The sequence below is a fragment of the Notothenia coriiceps genome, unplaced genomic scaffold (assembly GCF_000735185.1).
Source record: "Notothenia coriiceps isolate Sejong01 unplaced genomic scaffold, NC01 NC01_scaffold00037244, whole genome shotgun sequence".
Taxonomy (NCBI): Eukaryota; Metazoa; Chordata; class Actinopteri; order Perciformes; family Nototheniidae; genus Notothenia; species Notothenia coriiceps.
The window spans coordinates 4359543-4382033 of NW_011369945.1; the positions used below are offsets into that span (position 1 = coordinate 4359543).

General features: G+C 40.3%; 2 protein-coding genes across 2 annotated transcripts; both read left to right on the forward strand.

Annotated features, from left to right (window-relative positions):
- Positions 1 to 1626: 1626 nt before the first annotated feature.
- kcnc1b (potassium voltage-gated channel, Shaw-related subfamily, member 1b) lies at positions 1627 to 6829 on the forward strand. The gene is made up of 4 exons (XM_010794169.1): positions 1627 to 1632; positions 2307 to 3219; positions 3954 to 4127; positions 5116 to 6829. Exons 1-4 carry the CDS (start codon positions 1627 to 1629, stop codon positions 5253 to 5255), a joined length of 1233 nt encoding a protein of 410 aa, XP_010792471.1. The 3' UTR covers positions 5256 to 6829.
- A 3557-nt stretch (positions 6830 to 10386) lies between these two features.
- LOC104965211 (regulatory-associated protein of mTOR-like) lies at positions 10387 to 17755 on the forward strand. Its single transcript, XM_010794171.1, has 6 exons — positions 10387 to 10390; positions 11010 to 11094; positions 13238 to 13349; positions 14123 to 14197; positions 15175 to 15240; positions 17621 to 17755. Exons 1-6 carry the CDS (start codon positions 10387 to 10389, stop codon positions 17690 to 17692), a joined length of 414 nt encoding a protein of 137 aa, XP_010792473.1. The 3' UTR covers positions 17693 to 17755.
- The last annotated feature ends 4736 nt before the right edge of the window (positions 17756 to 22491 follow it).

Genomic DNA, 22491 nt, shown 5'->3' on the forward strand with positions numbered 1-22491 from the left:
TAATTTAGAAGGTAGAGACAGTTGATTTTGGGGCATTTTTGCAACTATTATCAAAGTTGTTGCCAATTTTTTTTTTTTGCAATTACAAAACAATGAACCATCAATGGATTATCATATCAAATCTTCTGTCAGTATACATAACATTTATGTTAAGGCATTGGCAGGGCTATATTAAATCAATAGGAAAGGAGCTGTGTTATTAACCTTTTGATGTGACTTAGTTAAACTTATTTAGGAGTATGATCTATTTACATTTAGATAGATTAGTAGACAATAAACCTGCAGCTTTCATGGGCCAGGCACAGTTACCCACTTTGCTCAGCTGGTAATATAGCCATTGATTTAGTTACATGTAGTTTTCCAATGTGGTTGAATTTGATTGTATTATAGTCTAGAACGTGTTATTTTGGACAGTACATGTTATAGAGGGGGTGGACAAAACAACAATATTATGCAATCCAATAAAACACTAGATACACTGTACTCATGCCTCTTTCTCTCTCACTGTACCAACACAAATGGAATATCTTTAACTTGATAAAGGAACAGCTTTAAAAAATTTAAAAATGTATCCGATTGCATTGAAATGTTAAATGTCCACATTATCTATCTGTACTGTATGTTTAAAAGTCGGACATTTTGTATCGAATTCAAAGAGGATTTAACGAGTCATTCACATGCCATACTCTAAATTGCAACAAGTCTCCTTCTCAGTCTAAACTGCGTCCTCTTTGCTCAGCGTGAGTCGTCTCTCTGAACAGTGAGGACAGCCCTGCTTACAGAACAGAAGTCAGTCAGTCAGTGTGCTGCAGCCTCTGCTAACACACAGCCTCTCTGCAGACCACCATGCGAACACGGATGGGAAGCAGACATTCTTAAGCAGCAGACATTTCCTCAGCACAATGCGATGAATGGCCAGTGATGAGATGTTATGATGAGGCCTGTTTTATATCTGGTGCTGCCTGCCTGCCTTGGTGAAACGCTGTGAATGGACTTGACTAAGACGCTGTGCTTCCTTTACTCAGTGGAATTCATGTTAGACGTCCTTGTGCACAGACAACAAACCTCCTGATAATACTCCTCCCTGCTATTAACAAGGCAGTGCATTAGTTTGAGCAGAATCGTCCTTCTCTTATGAAGACATCTTCATGCATCTAAAAGCTGATATTGATCAAATTGTTTTATTTAAAAGGATAATTAATAAGCTCAATTGACCTCCGATTATGATATCCCAAAACTTCTGATCATATACCTTGGAATCGATATTGCCACAATATTGTAGGGTTGACTGTTGGTGCTTTCACAAAAATAATTACCCAATCATTTATGGATAAATAATCATATGCAAGGTGGATGTATTGACCTAGTGGGTAAAGACCAATAATAGAACAGCTAAAACAGTCTGGTAAATTCTGAAAATAACATAACTTAACTTTAAAACAGGGAAGAGATACTTTTGCAATATTACAATATCATAATATCATAATTTCAAAGATGATATCTCGTCTCAAATCATGATTTTGATATATATCTGTATGTTGCCAGCCCTATAAGCCCTACGTTTTTTTTACATTACAACTTCAGCAAACACAGTTGAAGCAGTGCAGTTTGAGGGAGCAGGATAACATGAGGGTAGCAATCAATACCCAGGAGAGAATACTGTATCTGTTACACCCATGTAGTTTGCATCAGACATATCAGAGCCTAAATATGATGAAATGTGATCATCCAATCAATACATAATTAAAGCTAAAGTACACGTTTTCCATTCAGGGACATTTCTCATACAAGGTTCTCATCAGCTCAGCAAGCCTCTCAGCTCACCACATGTCCCAAGAGTTGATCACCCGGATTGTATGACCTTGTGTAGGGAAAACCTTCTGTAATGAAGGGAAGAGCCCCAGCTAAATGTAGTCATGTGGGTTAATGACTCTTCCTGCTGCTGCTGGCTCTTTGTAATTCTAATGTGGCAACCCCTTGAAAATGCCATGACCTTGAGGTACAGCAGAGGGATGAGAAGCAAGAGCATGCATTGATTGTCCCTTTTACAATGACATTTCTCAATCAACACGCATAGAGTCGCAAAGAGAGGGAGTTGGGATTGAGAGAGTGTTTGGATGTCGCAGTCACTGTCAGACGGCATTGTCTCGGATAATAGATTGAATTGCATTGTGTTGTGCTAAGAATGGCTGCAAGGCGTTCAGCTTGATTACATTGCATGAATTACTGTGCTCCTCTGTCCTTCTTCCCCCTCCCTACCTTCTTCCTCTTACCTCCCCTCTATCTCTCCCCCATGTCCTGCTCAGTGGGTGGCACTGGCCTCGCTCTTCTTTATTCTGGTGTCCATCACCACCTTCTGTCTGGAGACCCACGAGGCCTTCAACGTCATCATCAACCGCACAGAGGAGGAGGTGGTGGACAACGTGACAGTGGTGCGCACATACCAGGAGACTGAGACTGCGCTCTACCTCACCTACATCGAAGGCGTCTGTGTGGTGTGGTTCACTTTTGAATTTCTAATGAGAATAACTTTCTGTCCAAATAAATGTGACTTCATTCGGAACGCCCTGAACATCATCGACTTTGTGGCCATCCTGCCCTTCTACCTGGAGGTCGGCCTCAGCGGGCTCTCCTCCCAGGCAGCTAAGGACGTGCTAGGTTTCCTGAGAGTTGTCCGATTCGTTCGGATCCTGCGTATCTTCAAGCTGACGCGTCACTTTGTAGGACTGAGGGTGCTGGGCCACACGTTGAGAGCCAGCACCAACGAGTTCCTGCTCCTCATCATCTTCCTCGCCCTCGGTGTCCTCATCTTTGCTACTATGATCTACTACGCTGAACGGATTGGAGCTAACCCCAACGACCCTCGAGCCAGTGAGCACACGCACTTCAAGAACATCCCGATCGGATTCTGGTGGGCTGTGGTGACCATGACGACCCTGGGCTATGGCGATATGTACCCTCAGACGACCTCCGGTATGCTGGTCGGAGCCCTGTGCGCCTTGTCGGGCGTGCTGACCATCGCCATGCCCGTCCCTGTGATTGTCAACAACTTTGGAATGTATTACTCTCTGGCCATGGCAAAACAGAAACTACCAAAGAAGAAGAACCGGCATATCCGTGCCCCACAACCAGGTTCTCCAAACTTCTGTAAGTCAAGTGCCAGCTCCCTACAACCGAGCCCAATACCCCATGACGACGTTTTCGAGATAAAGTTTCAAGGTAAGAAAACATATAATTATGCATTCTATGTTGTCTCATCACTCCTCTTGATGCAGCCACATCACCACTCAGCTGTTTCATTGTTTAGCGTTTATCCCACGCTTCAATCAGCTGATGATTCAAGCATGAGATTAAAGAAATGAGTTTCCCACAGAAAACAATTAACAAAATATGTGATGAAAACAAGTTTTATTTTGGATAGAGAATAGAGAGATTGAGGCAGACCGTGAGCAATCTTGATATTCATTTTTGCAATTATTAAAACATTGATTCACTCCTCCTGTCGTTAAAGACTAACTAAGGGTCTGTAATCACCATGTACTTGTAATGTCAAGAACATGCAAGTAGACGCAGGAGTCACTTGAATTCCTCTTGAATTACTCTTGAATTCCTCAAGATAAATTGACCTTTGATACAAATGATGCTAAAAAAACATGTAAAACCAGAAGAGTGCTCAGAAGAATGCAGTCATCCACCAAGGGCACATGCCCAATCTTGCAATGTTAACAGATTCGGATCTGCTCTGATATTGAATGGGTTGTTCCCTTGCCAGTTTCATATAAATCAGGCGAGTATCTTTTCAGTATTTCGTGCTAAGAAACAAATAAATAAAATGAAAACACAGCCTCATGGTGAACAGCAGAGAGGCAAACATTAGACAACAGCTGATGTATGTAGTAGGAGTAATCACGTATTCCAACCCGATTTTTCTTCTTAAATTGTTTTCTTCTAAGATTCAAAGTTGAACGGAGAGGCAGCCAAAGCAGCGCTGGCTAATGAAGATTGCCCTCATATAGACCAGGCCACATCTCCGGAGGAAGTCTTCAGCCCCAGCGAGAGGGAGCGGCCCTGCTTCTTGGTCACCACTGCTGAACGCCCCAACCACACAGGGGGCAGAGTGAGGAGGGGTACGTACAGTAACAGCCAATCACAGGCCCCTGTAAGACACTGACACCCTGTAGACCGTAGACAGGACACGCTCTTTTTTTCTCTCTTTGCTGAGTGTTACGCCTCAGTTTTCCACACACACACAAACAAACACAACAACAAACCTCTTATTACACGCTTTCACAGCAGCTGCTTCTCTTCTATCATCCCTTTGGGAACTGTATATATATTCAGTGTCACACTAACATCGGTTAAGGCCAAGCACAATCATCACATCTACATATTATATTTTTTGATACCATACATAATGTAATACCCTTATTTATTTACAAGTAAGAAAGCTATTTTCGAGATTTATACGATTTAGAATGTGTTGTCTTATAAGACAGTATTTATGTGCTACGTGAGTGCCATGTATGCAAATGTATTTAATGATTAATATCCATGCAGGATCCTGAATTATGAATACATTGCTCTTGACCATAAGGGTGCATGAAGTGTCTTGCTGATGGGTGCTATCAGTATGGTGAAGGAGCACAACACAAATAGATATTGTCAAATGTTATTATTTATGTTATTAAAACCCACATTCTAATTTACGATTTAATACTTATGTTAAACCTTTTGTACTTAATGTAATACTGCTAATCTTCAAAAACATTCCTCTCACTCACGTGAGTCCAACCAGCACATCAATAGTACATGGCGTGCAGTTTGAAATTCTACCTGTAGCTGAGAATACATTCTCTACCTGAGGTGCCTACCTTTTTAGAGTCTGTTATGGTGTTATACTCCGATCCATTCCAGTACCACCCGGTGCATGCTGTACTCCTGATGCTCTCAATGCATGGAGAATAATAATCTGTCGCAAGTCTGTGTTGACCTGTTTCTTTGGAGACAAAAACAAGAAAGCAACAGGTGTAGTATAACCAGTGAGGAGCAACCAAAACAGTGTCATGGATTCAGTGCTGAAGTGTACTCAGAACGTTCTCTGTTTTTCAACTAAAGGTTATGAAAAGCCTTGGAGCCTTAACAGCATGTCTGGCATGAGCGGGGACGCCTCTGGAGTGTCCTCAGTGTCCGCCCTGCCCTGCAGCCCACCCTGTCTAATGCAGCACTCACATTCTCCCATCCCATCCATTATGTAGCATGGTTGAGTAGCAGACACAATGACATTGGAAGGCCAGTCAACACTCCTCCTTATCTTACCTGTCAAATTTTGCTTTTACACTTGCCTTCACTCTTGTTTTTTTCCATTTTTATTTCATTGTTTTTCTGGAAAACTGTACCTTAACTGTGTCTAATACTCAGCGTTCCCAAGTGTTCTCCTTGGGTGTGTCATCCTATCCTAGACTAGAAAACATTGGCACATGCCACACTGCATGGGTCACCTCACTTGTAGACAAAGCACTGTTCTACTTCTACCACAGGCTACACTCTTTCCCTGTGTTTACATCATTGCCTGTTGCTCTGTTGCTTTTGATCTCACTCTTTTGCCAATAACTTCTATCATCTGCTTTTTACAACTTTGTGAAAGAGTCTTTCATAAGATGTAACCCATGCTAATAATATGCTGGACATTAACAATACATGGCTCTGAAACATATCCAAAAGATCCCACTGCCAGCTGTTAAGGGACCTTCTCTTAAGTGCTTTGTACGTTGCAAAGTAGAGACGTTATCATTCTGAAAGTGCAAACCAGACAAAGCTCAATGTTATCCGCGAAAAAAAAACAGTCAAAATGATGCTCATGGTGTCCAATGCAATATGGAGATGATGACGATTCCTATCATAGTAGTGAATAATAAGTTTAATGTTAACAGAACTTTTGTTCATTTGCATGAACTGCATGAGAAATTATGTTCAACAAGAAGCTAACTGTATCGCAGTACCTGTAAGAAAAAAAAAGCTTTTTTCTTTCAAAGGCTTCTAAAGCTTTGTCGTTTGTTAAGCATTTTGAGACAGCTTTACAAGAGACTCAGTCATAGCAGAGATTTTTATGTAGCTGCCATTCTTTGCCTTTCCCTAAATTCATATTTTTTTGCATTCATTTGGCTGGGGCCTCCAACTAAACTAGCATAATTTGACTTGAACAATCTGTTATAAAACCAACAAATGCTGTTATGAGCATAAATAGTTTTTATACAAATATATTTACTGATAGTTATTAGTTTTTAAACAGTATCCGTAGTCTGCAGCAACTTCTATTACTGCTGTGATGCCTAAATTAAGGCATTTAAAACAATGGTGCCTTTATACCTGGTGAGGCAAAGTAAAAGTGAGTTATTATTGACATGATGTAACATAAGTCCTCTCAGTGTAGCATCAATACACTTTATATCATGCTCATAACAGTGTCAGGTAAGCTTTATTTACAAGGTGCACTTTTTACACCATCCTCGTACCTTAAATCAAAGCAAACTGGTTATTATCGTAACACAACTCCACAAACACTAGGATTTAACCCTAAGGGGTAAACATAGCTCCAAGCATAAATAAATAAATGAAAATACTAATTTTATATTCCTCATATCAAGATGTTTGTATGATAAAGCACAAATTGTTTACAAAAAAAGGGACAAAGCTGTTCTACAGAGCAAAAATATATCGAGTTACAAGATGACACACTGGCTTCGGCAGTATCTATTTCTATTGATTTAAAACGTCAATACTGTTTTTGTCCCAAAAGAAGTATGCACAATTATTTTAGGGCACTTTAAAAGAAAAAAATGATCAGAAGTGTTCGTTTCTAGAAGAAGATATAAGTACTGCAACTCATTGAGGTCTTGTTTTTATTCTGAGAGAGCAGAGTTTTACTTTTTGAGTCATGTCTCTTGTGGTAATTAGTGGACGTTATATATTTAAGAGAAAAAAACCTTGTGAAGATCTGATGTGAAGATGGAGATGAATTCTATTCTCATGCAATTCAAGTGGGGGGAAAAAAGTGCAATGCGACACAGCATGGGATGTGGGTCTACTTGGGGAAAGGTACATGCATGTATTTTCCATTTATGCAACAGAAAAGTATTAAAATAAAATATGTAAATATAAGTCCTTGCATGAAATAAATTTTATACACAACTAGCGCTTAGACTCCGTTTTTATTCACCAGCACATGCATACTGTACATACATCTTTCCTTTCCCACTGGCTTACAGTTAATACTTTGAACTGTTGTTCGACCCTCTGTTTACCTGTGTCGGGGTCAAAGAGAGTGTACAAAAACGAGGGGACTGTGAGAGCATGACACAAACGCATGACAATGACCGAACAACTGTACATCAACTTGTAACACGCAGCATGACCGGGCATGTTTATTAACCGACTCAGAGTGTGACCTCTGCACACAAACAGTACACCGTTGTCTGATGCCTTGGCTACGCATGGGAAAAACATGGTAAACCGGACGTTTACCATGAGGAACTAACGGAGCACATTTTCTTTACTCTCCAAGCTAGTGTCATGTCTCGCCTCTCGCAGAGGTATTCATCATCGCCATCATTTCCACCATTATACATCATTTGTGTAATAATTTATTTATGTTATTGTTTTTTATATGTTTATAGAGACCCAGCGACAGCACCGGAGCAGACGACCAACAGAGTCAGTTTGTGTTATGAACCATGGTGTCCCAACCACTATGTGTATGACCCATAATGGCCGATCACCCACCTGATAGTGCTGTAGCATTGTTGTGTGTATTACTTAGTCTTTTTAAATGGATGTGACAGTGACAACCTGTACATCACAAAACTCAGCATAGATGTAGCACTGAGGACGTTTTGTTGTCAAGCCTTATGTAGCTCAGTATCTTTGACTGGTTACTGTGTTGTAATTTGTGTGCCTATTTTCGGTTTGTGCCTGTGCTGTAAATACGCTTTTTTGTGTGCTAAAGTTGTGTGTACCAATGTTTTTGAGTGATCATCAAATATCTGTGTGCTTCTTCTGTTGAAAGAAAAAAAAATGTTGCTCCGATTTTACTCACCCAGCAAAAAAAGACAAAAAACACGTGTCATGTCAGCCAGACAAAACAGTAGAAAACCAGTCGTTAACTTTGCACCGTCATCATCACATCTTTTTAGACTTTTGCACCGTTTTGCACTAGTACACTTTTAACAATCCTTTGATAGGTTTTGCGGCATCAAAGAGATCACATCCACAAAAGAGGTCCTACTTTAAACACCACCACTCTTACCTTGTATTTAAGAGGCATTCAAATGGAAAAGTGTGCATTTAGGAATGGGTAATGAATTGCTTAGTTTATCAGAACGTATAAAGGGTTATCAGAAAGGAATAGTGTATTTTTAACATTCATTAAACGTTGTTTTTTTTCACACTTTGATTAACAAAGATAGCTCATATGTAAATGACATGAACTCATATCTCAGCTCAGACATTCATTATTCTGTAGTTCATTTGAATATTAATTGACATTCATGTAGAATTGGTTTTATACTTTTTCTGCACACATGCAAATTGGTTAGTATGAAATGCAAACCAATGCCAGAACATTACACACATACTGGACAAGTGCCTCTGTTATGCAAATTCTTCTAACTGTTCACCATGTTCACAATTAAAGTATATTTAATTCGACATTACTCACCAGCCACCAGCCATTGAAACCACACATCAGTTCATTACTCAACAAGCACAAAGATACAATACGTACCCCCATACGCATCAGCTTCTAAAAGCAAGCATTGAGCATACCTAATTAAAAAAGAAAGGAGAGCCATGCAGTTTAAAGTAGAGCTTAATAGTTTGTGTGTAAAAGTTAGTGAAGAGGGACCAACTTTTTACCAAACAACTGCAAACACACTGCCAACAACTTACAGAGATCTGTGTGCAGTCAGGTTCAGCAGATATTAGTCTGCCAATGGAGCTGTGCAGGAATGGGGGGACAGTGTGCTGGTCATTGTCCGACACTGAATACAAACAATAACAGCAGCTGTTATTAAACGAACCCAATAACGCAACTGAGAAGCAACCAATGTGCCGTGTAGTGAGACATGAGTGTGTGTTTTGAACACCGTGCATTTTGTGGTTAGTTATCTCAATAAAAGGTGTTCAGTGATCGTTTGATTGGTTTGTTGTTTAGGGATTTTTGTGTCTTTTTTATTCGATACAGTTCAGGCTTGTAAAATAAATAGTGATAAATAAAAAAAAACACAGAAATGATCATTTTTCAACGAGTGCTGATTTATTTTTTTCAAACTAATCCAGGTACAAGCATATTAATGTACCTTTCATTAATGCATAGCTTCAGTGATAAATATGTTTTTCGTGTTTAATTTGCATCATGAGGAAAAAATAGAAACCTTTAAATGAATTGCATCAATGAGCCATCGCCCTTTACTACTGCACAGCTTCAACCTACAGTTTGTCCCTGCACTACGGGCGCCCACAGCTCGTACATATGTAGGTCGGGTCAAATATAGCGGACACATTTCCCCCAAGAGGGATTTCCAAAGTATAGAGTTTGAAAGTGCTGCAAATGAGACAAAATAGAGCATCACACAAGGTATGACACAGACTGCCAAGTTAATGAATAGGTGATGGAAAGTTGCAGAATAAAAATATACTGTATGAGGAAGTGGTAAATCATGGGATGAACAAGATATTTTCAGTATGACGTGCAGAGATTGAGTGCCTTCTGACACTCAAGATCACAGCAATAAAACCGCTGACATTGGAAGATGGAGCTCTAGCACCAGTCTAGCCAATCCCTCACATGACCCATAACGGCGTCCTTTAGAGAGAAGACATGCAGGTGCACCAGGAGCCTAGGCATGGCCCTGTCCTGAAAAGCCATCAGGCCAAATCATGTCCATTAAAGTGATGGGCTGGTCAGAGAAATTATGGCCTGTGTCCACATGTAACATAACTCAGCCGGTGTCCAGCCACACCACACTATTTATGACGACTGCAGTTTGAAGGCTGATCTTCTCAAGTAGCCTTTAAGGAGGTGAAAGTCAAAGTAAATTCTAAGGCTCTTAGGCTAATCATTTGTTGGCTTCACAAAGGCATCCTGCTCTGCTATTATGCCAAATTAATGTTCCTGCTCCGATGTTTCTGAGGTGGTTGCAGAGTTTTGAGTCGAGTCAGTCGTCACAGGGCTCACTGCCATAGAGTGTCCGGCTCCGCAGCCAATGAGAAGAGGTCTGACACCAGAGACGAGCTGCGGCTGAAAGACGTCGCTGTGGGAACCGTCGCCACACATCCCATGTTCGTTCCAGCCCCAGGAGAGGAGACGCCCCCCTGAAAAGGAGAGGGGTCATGGGTTAGTGGAGCTGACAGGAGGAGAGGGGGACAGGGCTGCAGAACTGCACCCTAAAATTAGAAGCCTGAAGAAAAAAGGCTGGGTACACACACACACACACACACACACACAACACACACACACACACACACACACACACACACACACACAACACACACCACCACACACACACACACACACACCACCACACACACACACACACACACACACCACCACACACACACACACACACACCCACAACACACACACACCTTAATCCAGTGTACAACACACTTCACTCACACACACACACACACACACACACACACACACACACACACACACACACACTGGGAATTGTCCCCAAAGCTTACACTCCTTACAAAGCCAAGTGAAAAACAGCCAGAGAGCTTGTGGTGACGCAGTCACACGCCAACACACACACATACACCACACACACAAGAAAACAAGGCATCCTGCTGCCAGTGTCTTAGTGGTGAGAGCGCACCTGCTTTCACTCAAGGCTAACACTCTGCACTTTCCCTGTCCTCCAGTTGTCTCCTTTCCTCTTCCTCCTTTGATCGGGCTTCCTCTCAGTTTGGAGGCAGCTCAGTTGACCTCTGACCTCTGCTCTCTTCAGGTCCTCCTCACTCAGGTGCTCATCGATTTCGGGCTCTGGACCTGCTCGAACGCTTCCTGGACCTGGGTCCCTGGGCCGTCAGTCTGGACGTCTATGGACTAGATGCTCACCAGGAGGCATAAACATGCCATGAAGTCAAGCCTTTTTCATCTTTGTAATGTACTACATATGGTCTCGAACAACATATGATAAGAGGAAATGCTATAGACATACAGGTTAGCCCGTCATTATTTGAAGTAAGAAGGCCAATCGTCATATAAAGCATATTTATGTACAAAATATGTTTTCTTCTTATAAAAGCCAAACCCTCTCTTGCAAAAGGACTATCCACCACGCTGGATAACAGCCCACACAATCATTACCAATAACAATATATTTAGCCACAACATGCTGTGTTTTATTTCAGCAGCAAAAATCCCTGGCTGATAATCTTACGCCTTTTTAGAATGGGAGTCAAAGACTTCTGGTGGTAACAATATTGGAATTTCCATTTCAAACAGTACCTTGAGAAAAAACGTCCAATATGTGTTACCTTATGTGAGAAAAAGGTCTTGTGTAATTTGGATGTTAGACTCCTTTTTTTGTATTTGCTGCTCTTTTTACTAGAGTAAGTTCCCATTCCTTCAATCCATCCTTAAGACAATAGTTAGACCCTTATGATATTTCGAACAGGGTTTTCCTTTTCGTACTCATTACACTTGTTGAGAACAGGCCCATTAACACATATCTTCTAAATGCACTTTCAATGTAAGACATGTGGCCTTCAAGTTTCGTGATTTATACAAGTATCTTAGTATGCTAGCAGCCTCCCAGTCTTTAATGCTAAGCAATATGAAAGCTAAATTTTGCCTTCCTCCAGCTTCATACAGAATGCACAGACCTTATTTTCGAAAAAAATATGCATTAAAGGTCAAGGCGAGAGAAAAGTTATCTTTCGATCCCGTTTTAATTGTGCCACGAATTGCCAACATAATGATTGGCCAATTAAAAGAATAATTTTGGCAAAGTAAAAAAAAGAGAAAATTGTCGTAAATCTGTGAAGTAACGCTCTTTTTTTGTTGTGAAAACCGCTCAATGAACTACCATCTCTGGTCTCGTACAATACACGTCACCAACACCAAGCTGGCCGTTCACGTTACACATTTCTCCTCTTCCTTTCAGAATGAGGCGAAAAGTATTAAACGAGGAGAAAATCACTACAAGCTCTGGGCATGTTGAGAGCCCTGTAATTATATATACAAAAGGGGGAGGTTAGTCGTTCGGTTCCGTAAGAGCCCGAGGTGATTGTTATAAACGAGTGTATGTGTAACCGTTAATGTCAGCTAGCTAACTTAGCTAACAAAGTACACTCGTGTTTTGTTTTAGCAACTAGTTTTCTCGTCTAAGAACTGCGTGATCGCTGTGTAATGCTTTGGATAACATTAGTGTTGGCAAGGACAAGGTACACAGAAAACTAGTTGCTAAAACAAAACACAGGAGTGTACCTTGTTAGCTAATGTTAGCTAGCTGACATTAACGTTACACATTACACTCGTTTAACACTCACATAAACCTTGTACAGCCAGTCCCGCATGCTGGCTCTTACGGAACCGGCTAACTCCCCTTTTGTGTATTAGCAGCTCTCAACATGCCCAGACTGTAATGATTTCTACCTCATTTAATACTGTTCACCTCATTCTGGTGTTGGTGACGCGTATTGTGCAAGACCAGAGATGTAGTTCATGGAGTGGTTTCACACACAAATAAGTGTTACTTCACAGTTTTACGACAAACTGTGACTTTTTTTTACATGGAAATAATTTTTTAAGATTAACAAACATCATATGTGTAATTCATGGCACAATTCAAACGGGATGAAAAGATAAATTTTCTCTCGCCATGGACTTCAATACATACTTTTTCCAAAATAAGGTCCCATGGAGTTCCACCGGAAAGGGAGGGACTTTGGCTCTCTTTGTTAAAAAAAGAACCACCTTGTGCTGTCAATCAGTTATACAGAACGCTCCAAAATGCAATCTCAGCTTATTGACAAAGCTGGGGAGAAAAGGACAGACATGGGAACTCCAAACTAAATAGCAATTGTCATCATTTTTACATTTCAGACCACAGACAACCATTCAGTAGCAAAGCCTCCATCTTAACTGTGTGTGTGTGTGTGTGTGTGTGTGTGTGTGTGTGTGTGTGTGTGTGTGTGTGTGTGTGTGTGTGTGTGTGTGTGTGTGTGTGTGGGCCCTCTCGGTGGGGATCTTCCCCTACGTTCTGAAGCTGCTCCAGAGCTCGGCCAGAGAGCTGCGGCCTCTGCTGGTCTTCATCTGGGCTAAAATCCTCGCCGTGGACAGTGTACGTTCTGAGAAGCACTTGCTGCCTTATATTTTATATTCCTGTACTATCCTGAGTTGTTTAACATTTTTAGAAAGCAGTTTTACATCACAAGCTTATTGTCATTATAAAAATACCATCGGCCTGGAAATGAAGATAAACACAAGTAGGAGACAAATAAAACATACGTTTCAGAGTTAATTTGATTTTGTGTGAAGTGTGCACAATGATTTATATTGTCATTGCACTGATGATTTTGCATCAACTGAAAGTGCAGATGCACTTAGACCCTGTGTGCTTAGCAAATTAATTGGGGTCAGTCCGAATTTAGACAAATTAACAATGATTTCATTATCCTTGGTTGATTGAAAATCTGAATTAATAAAGTTGCTACAGTTTTATTAAGTAAAATTCAAACGATTGACTTTGATTTTTAGAGAGTGAACTTTACTGCAATGTATGTAACAGACTGAAAACTAAAGTATGTAGTAGACATAGACATGATTTTTTTGCATTAAGATAAATGATTCAAAATAACAGACAATACACATCCTGATTTTAACAGACATTACAACAAAATATTGATTATAAATACTCAAAAGAGACATGAAATAATAAAAATGGAAAGCACACATTAGTAATAAAATAAGTACACAACCATGGCTATAAAGGAGTAGCAGTAATGTCAGTGAACAAAGTGACATGCGTTCAGGGCCATGGGAGGAATAGACAGAAACTCAACCTCTGCAGTAAAGTGAACCCCTTCCTCCTCTTCTCTGTCTTTCTCTCTGCAGTCGTGCCAAGCTGACCTGGTGAAGGACAACGGACACAAGTACTTCCTGTCGGTGTTGGCCGACAGTTATATGCCGGTGAGTATCCACCAAGCCCTTTTGTGAATGAAGTGACCAATGTGGGATTTTCTTTAGATTCAAGGGTCATTAATTCTTATTCAGCAACATATGATAAAAGATAAAAACCAAAAGCAACAATGCCATCCTATTATATATATTTTTTAATATGCATTAAGAGGAAATGTAAACATCAGCAACAAATCTAATGGATAATTCTCTGGACAGATAATGAGACCTGCATCCTAAAAACTCAGAGAAACTTTGTCCATCAACTTAGGTTTTTAAGTTATATATCTCTTCTTTTCTTCCAGTTTTTACACTTCAGCAATATGTGGTTCAAAAAGTAAATGCTGAAGTACCTTAAACAACGTTCTTTCTAGTGGCCAGTAGGGGGTGAGGCCACTGGTTGCTAAAAGAAGTCTGATTGTATGGAAGTCTATGAGAAAAGGACCAAACTTCTCACTTGATTTATTATCTGGGGAAGCGTGTGGCGCAGTGGAATAGTGCGTTGGTGTTCGGATCAGGGGGTCACAGGTTCAAACCCCACTGCAGTCAGCATGTCGTTGTGTCCCTGGGCAAGACACTTCACCCCAAATTGATAAAAGCGTCTAACAAGTGACATGTAATGTAATTATCTTAATGGTCTGAATTTGAAACCTTCTTGAATATACCATGATGTTCATTTAGTAAATGATGGTCCGTTTAAAAGTTAAACAGACGATAAAGCCGGGTAAGCTTTAGCACCGGGCTACCTTTTGATTGACAAGTCGCTGTACATGTTACTGGTTTGAAACTTTAACCATTTCACTGTGTGTTTTCAGTTCAGGGATGTTTATTCTGACATATTTGTGTGTACTTGTGTCATTGCTGGTGACAAAGATGGCGACACAGCCACAACAAAAATATAGTTGCAACCAAAACTCAAAAAGACATGCCGTCTATGGGTTCATAAAGTAAAATGAAATGAGATCTTACTGTTTATTCATTTGTTCCAGGCTGAGCATCGCACCATGGCTGTCTTCATATTGGCTGTTATCGTCAACAGCTACACCACGGGACAGGTAAGAGTGTGTGTTTGGATATGTGTGTATTTCTGCACTGTTGTACGTTTGTTTACTAGAAGCCCCAAGGGAGAACGTAACAAAATATTAATTTACTTCCATCACCAGAACCTCCTGGGGTTCTTCCAGGGACAGCCGTCACTTTGAGAGAAGGCTCTTTCGTCCATTGTGTATTTCCTGGAGATATTGGTTATTTGTCAGCAACAGTCACCTCTCTAATCTCCGTCTCCAAACCCAGCCACCTCTGTGGTGACACTTGATCACCACAAGTGTTACTTTGGCCCGTTCCTAGCCCCCTGTGTTCAATCCCAGAAGCCTTTTGTGCCTCGTCTGTTTCTTGGAGTACGCATACTCTTCCACGAAGAAATATTCCACCATCCCTCCCTTGTGTTTCTCTCTCCTGCTCTCTGCAGTTATTTCTCTGTCTACTTCTGAATGTTATTTAACAATGCTTCTCTCTCCACATCACATAAATGTGACAAATCAGAAAAGCTATATGTGCTCTCGAACTCAGAAACAGCCATTCCTCTTCTCTAGCACCGTTCCTAAACACTCCTACCTCTCTCACAGGCCTGTAAATAATAGATGCCCTCCAACATTACAGAGACTCTCTTTCTGCTCCATGGCTCCATTATTTATCCCTCTTACTTTCAACAACAGTGCTCATTACTGCGCTATCGCTGCTGCGAAAACGCCACAGAGCACGGCGTCTTAATATTCCTGTTTTTCAGCTGGGAGGCTTCATGAGAGATGAAGGGGCGATGCACAAGTGATCTGAGGCACGGGAAGAAAGTAGACAAGGGGGGGCGAGGGCACATGGTGTCGCTGCTGATAAAAGATTATTCATTTTTTTGATATCTCAATCTGGATATCTCAGCACACACAACAGGTCCATTTGTTGTGGCTTCGATGTTTACCAAATGTTCTTAGTTATCACAAAGTTACATCAACAGCAGAAGAAACCAGTCATTCATAATTTTCAATTTGTCATTATTATAAAATGTTGTCCTTTAATAACACTTATTCAGTGATCTTGTTAGCATATGTGTTGAACAGCTACTGTAAGTACTAAAGTGATGGAAGTGCCAAAATGAAGATAATCTACAAAGAGTTCCAACTTCCGGTCTACAGTGTTGATATTTATAAAAACGATTTAACCTAGAGCCCAACTCAATGAACCTGTCATTGTGCTATTTAGCTAGCAAATCTTAGCTGTTTAGCTTTAGAACTATCTATCCATCCATCCTTCCGTCCATCCTTCATAGCTTAATAGTTCATACAGAAGCTTTAAAACTTTTTATTTGGCAAGTAAAGGTTGTCAGAGTTGGTGACGTCATGTAAGGTAATAGCAATTAAGCTTTAACCAGAAGTGCCAGGCCATTATACAGCAATATGGAAACGCCCTGGATCCGGCGAAGCTGAATAGTTAAATAGGAAGATAAAACAGCAGCTCAACACTGATTAAAAAAACTAAACCCCTTAAAGGTCTCCTATCATGCAAAATGCACTTTTCGATGTCCTGTATACATAAATATGTGTCCCCGGTGTGTCAGGGAACTCACAAAGTGTCAGAAAATACCACCCTCTCTCTTTTCCTCCATACCCACATCTCTAAAAACGGGGATACAACGGAGCTGATCCAGATTTGCTGCCGATATGACGACATATCTGTGGGCTGGCTTTACACCCACGGCCCTATCAGAAACAATGTGCAGCATTTAGCTGTATCTGGGTAGAATTCTCCTGATCAGATACTCAGAATAAGCTCCCCCCCTCTTTTTTTTTTGGTATTTTGAGCAAAACACATTAAAGACATGTTTTTTTATATATTTGTATATAGAGACCCAGAATATACGTCTAAAAATAGTATGATAGGAGATGTTTAAAATCTAAATGTTTCTCCATTCAAATGTCTTTAACCAACTTTCAGATATTCTTTTGAGTTGTATATTTTTCAAACCATGAGAAATCTTGACAAAAGAACAAAACATTCTCACAAGAAGGAAATCAAAAGTGAATCAAAGCAGTATTTCTGTTGCACCGAAAGCCTTTAAAAGAAAAATAACTTTGACATTAATGTGAACTGTTTAGTAAATTTAACTCAAGAGAGCCTTTATTTTTGTTATTTTGACACACACATTTTCTGGCTCTTCACAAAGTCCAGCGTCTTTGACGATCAATCCAGTCTCTGCTTGTGTTCTGGCGAAGTGGAGGAATCAAATTGATTTTGACAAAGGACGAAAGTTTTAAAAGTATTTTGAATAGAGGAAGCACTCTACATCAGTGGTCCTCAACTAGTGGGTTGCGGACCCGTTTCTAGTGGGTCGCAGATATGTGAGTGAAGAAAAAATCAATATAATTATTTTGTGTTTTTTTGAAGGCCCGATGTTCTAACACTGTGCATGCAGTAGGCGTTGGACTGGAAGTACCGGAGACCATAAGCAAGTTTTGACAACTTCTGTCATATAGTGATCATCTTCTCAATAAAACATCTTTGCTGATGTTTTTTCGAGTCTTCTGGACAATCAGAATCAAGATTGTTGCCGGAAGTCCCCACAGAGAATAACTTTGCGGTAGAACTACTCTTTATACATCCATGGGTACAACTTCAGATAAATGAACACATAATGAAATATGACCCCCGGTTTGATGATTGACAGGTCACAGAACAATGGGAGCTATCTACCCTTACCCACAATTTAAAGTAATTCACACAGACTCTTTCCTCTTCTCTCTGTGTGGAGCAGCAAGCTGTCAGAACTAAGTGAAAAACAAACAATGGCATCAAATATTATTAATATGTCGGGTAGTAATAGATTTATTTTTATTTTTTCTTAGAGTGTACCAGAATGCGTAGTTTATATGTTAGTATTTCTAAACATCTCCTGGGGGAGAATCCCCCCGGACCCCCTTCTGGGGTTGGGTTTTCAGCATGTGTGCCTTTTTATGTTATACAGTTCAGCTTTGATTCCATCATCTCACTAAACCTTATTTAAAAGCATTCTTTAGTTCTGTGAAGGGATATAAGGGATATATGCACTGTACCTCACTTTCATTAATATTGTATGCTGAAAAGCGTATATATTATAGCACCATTTTGTGTTGCTTTAGCCCCGAATGTTTTTTCTGTAGCCCCGGACAATTCTTGTTACGGTAGAGTGAAGCAAGCAGGACCCAAATGCAGATAATACTGATAATACCTTTATTTCAAGGATAAGAATAAAACTCGGACAAACAGAACACTCCCCGGTGAACTCAGTCACCAACAAAAGACAAACCAACACTGAACACAGGAAGAGACAAGACTAATTACAGGGAGGGGTAATCACGAGACGAGAAACAGCCAGGCAGGGGAGGAGAAACACAAGGGCGACAGGTGAACACACTCAGACAATTAGACACACCAGGGAACTAACGACGGGGAGGAAAAACACAAGGAGAGGGACCAGACAATACCCAAGGAGGAAACATGACAGGGAGAACCGATCATGCATCACTAGAGCCACCAGGGTGGGTGGAGGGGGTCAGGAGGAAGGGTTTTAGGNACCTTGTGTGTACATACAGCTCTCCACATGCCCAGACTTGTAGTGATTTTCTCCTCGTTTAATACTTTTCACCTCATTATGAAAGAAAGAGGTGAAATGTGCTAACGTGACGGCCAGCTTGGTGTTGGTGACGTGTGTTGTGCGAGACCAGAGATGTAGTTCATTGAGCGGTTTCACACCAAAAAAAAAGTTACTTCACAGTTTTACGACAATTGTTTTTTTTTTACTTGCAAAATTATCTTTTAAATTGACAAACATCATAATGTGTAATTCTTGGCACAATTCGAACGGGATCGGAAGATAATTTTTCTCACGCCATTGACTTCAATACATACTTTTTCCGAAATAAGGTCCCATGGAGTTCCACCGGAAAGGGAGGGACTTTGGCTCTCTATTCTAAGTAAGCCCACGAGAAGCAAACCAAATGACTGCTCTATAGCACCCCCCAGTGGTCAACAGCCCTGCTGGGTACCTTTAACTTGAAGTGTTGGGTCTTCATGCTAAACATGAATGTTTGAATCATTTGAGCTTTTTTATAATATTTTCAGACTTGATATCAAGTTCACACTTGAGGGGACCCATGAAGCTTGCTATTGTGCCAAATTGTCAGCTGAGCATGATCTTTTAATGAAATACCTGACTTTACATTTGGTACTGTTTTAACTGTGTAAAAGGAATATTTCACATTTTTTCTGATGACAGCACAAACATTATTGAGTTGTTTTGACTGTTCACTGTGTTGCATTAAATTGTACATTACACTTCAGTCTCTGATGGTACGTCTGTCTTTGTTTGGAGATCGGACTCTTCAGTCGGGCTGAGAGACGTTTGAGTATTCGAAGCCACTCCGGAGTCACTTTGACTGTGGAAGGTTGTGAAGGTGGGGGGAGGTTTCTCTAGTGCGAGAGTGGGGTGGTTTGCCCTGCTGCGACGCAACGACTTTTTCAGCAAGGGCTGGAAGGAGCGGGCCGAGGCAGCCTGGGAGCTCCTCACCGTGCGCTTGTTGATGTGTTCCAGGGTGAGGCGGCACCGCAGCACCTGGACAAACACCTCCCGGAACTGTCTCGACGACAGGTTGTAAAGAAACGGGTTGATGACGGAGCTCAGATAGAAAAAACTGTCGGCCACTGGGTGGAGAGTAACATAGCTCCGGAAGTAGGAAGTAGTCCAGCGGGATTTGGGCACGGCGGTCATAAGACGACGTATCTGGTAGGGAAGCCAGCAGACCATCAGGGACCCCACGATGAGACCTGGGGAAGAGACAGAGAGAATTCAGAAAAAAAAGAGAAGATTGATCCCACTCACGTTTGAACAGTAAATACAAAACTAGAGATGCTTAGCTTAGCTTAGCATAAAGACTAGAAAAAGGGGTAGCAGCCACTGTAGCATCTGTCTGTTCCAACGAAACCTACGAGCACCTTTAAGGCTCACTTTTTAGCAAAATACAATACGTTTGTTTAATCTGTTACAGAGCTACTTTAACATGACGTGCTGTCATTTACATTTTAAATACAATAATACATAACTCTATTATTAAATAATTATTTGAGGGAGCTCTTGTATTCTTCATACTTATCTAAGCTAATCTAATCTTCTGACTTTATATTTGAAAAAAATGAATCCTGAAAAAGAAAATACAAGAAAATGTAAATAAAATAAAAGATACAAAATAAGATTTTATTGGAAGGGTTACAGTTATCCTATAATTGTCAAAATGTATACTCAGCATGCGGCAAATGTTCCTGACCTGTCTTCAGTTGCAGCCCTTTCACTGTTTTGTGAACAAAACTTGTCAGCTGAGCTCCAGCTGGAGGTTTGATCATAATAAATTACACCTACTGCTTTTCTCACATCCTCTGATATCTAAACTTGCTACCAAGGTTTTCCCTTTTCATACTTTTCATTCATTACTGCGACTTACATTGCACATCAATTCACAAAGTAGTTAACCTGTTAGACCCCAAGCCTGTTTTTCAGGTCTCAGGCTCGAAAATGACATTTCGAGAACAAATGACCATAACTAGACTTCTAAAAGGGGAAAATTAATAATCTTTGTTCTCAAAGTAATGATAAACCTGTGAGTTGGATGTAGAAAAGTCAGAATCAATATAGATGTTTTTTATTTTAAAGAAAATTGAGATTGAACATAGTAAAAAACTGTAAATTATAGTGTCCGTCCAAAAAAATGTTTTGCCCAGAGCCAAATTGTCTCACGCTCTGAAAATATGAAAACGGAAAAATCGGTTTATTGCTTATGGATTATCAGAAATCATTTCAATGTGACACAGAAACATTGTATTAACCTTTGGATAACCTTCAGCAGCGTTTTTATCGTTTTAATGCCATTGAAGACAACTTTTGATCAGACAACAACAAAGGTAAGAGATATGGCCGTTTTAGCTACCTAGCGCCATGTGTTGTGATATCTGTTTTTGTCAACCTGATCTCACCACAATGCGTGACTCCACCACGACTCCTTAACACTGCATTGCGTGGTGGAGTCACGAACTTTGCTACATTTACGTGTCTGCACCACGCAAATAACCCCAATGTAAAGTGAATGAGGCTCCTTTGTCATGGTGCACACACGCATTTCTACAACGTCCTGCAGTGAGCTTTTATCCTATAAAACGTTTATAAAATCTACTTTATAGCTTGTAGTAACTCACGGGACACTTCTTTTATTTTATTTGTATTCATAATAATTTGTATTTTTCGTCAGAATGTATTATGGTGCATTAGTTACGAATTTTGGTTCTCAAAAAACAGTGCATTGTGTGTAATGCAACTGTGATTTTTATTAAATTAGTTAGTTTTGAAGGAAGGCCAGAGCTTCAGCTGTGTCAAATAGATTGTTCCCTTTAGTTAACGTTATTTAAAAGATAATGANAGAAATTACGTTCCCACAGAACTAAACTGCATTCTCAATGACGTTTAGCAAGAAACGTATTTTCTCCCACGTTACGTTCGTTATGAACGTATCTCAAATACGTTTATTTTCTACATATCTTTTCGAAACATATTTTCTCTCACGTTACGTTTCTTATGAACGTATCTTAAATATGTTTATTTTCTACATATCTTTGCCATTTATTGTCTTGCTTATAATAATGATAATAGCCATTTATAAATATCATTTTAGAGCACACATTTGAAATCAGTAGGCGGGGCTATCATTTCGCCAGCTGTTACTCTCATGAGCGAGGCAGAAAATAATAGTTTTATCATGCCAAAAAGCTGCTATGTCGTTTATTGCACCTCAAACATTAAAACAAATCCAGAGTTACGTGTTTCTGTACTTCCTCTAAGAAGAAAGGACAGTAACAGAAGATCTCTGTGACGCCAGATGTGGTGTTGTTAATGCGATATGATATCCGAAAAAAAAATCAGTTTAGGATGGCCGAAGACACTACACTACCCGGTAGTGTAGTGTCTTCGGCCATCCTAAACTGATTTTTTTTTCGGATATCATATCGCATTAACAACACCACATCTGGCGTCACAGAGATCTTCTGTTACNGACTTTATTTTGCTTACTTTAACATCATTTTTCATGGTGGGGCTAAGGTGGGGCTAAGCCATTTATTGGCATTCTGTAGCCTACCCCAGCCATACCCTGACCCTGACCGCAAATACCTCATTCCTTCCGTCTACTTGGATCCGAAATGCTTCTCGTTTTGTGCTGTCCTCCCGTTGAAATGAAACC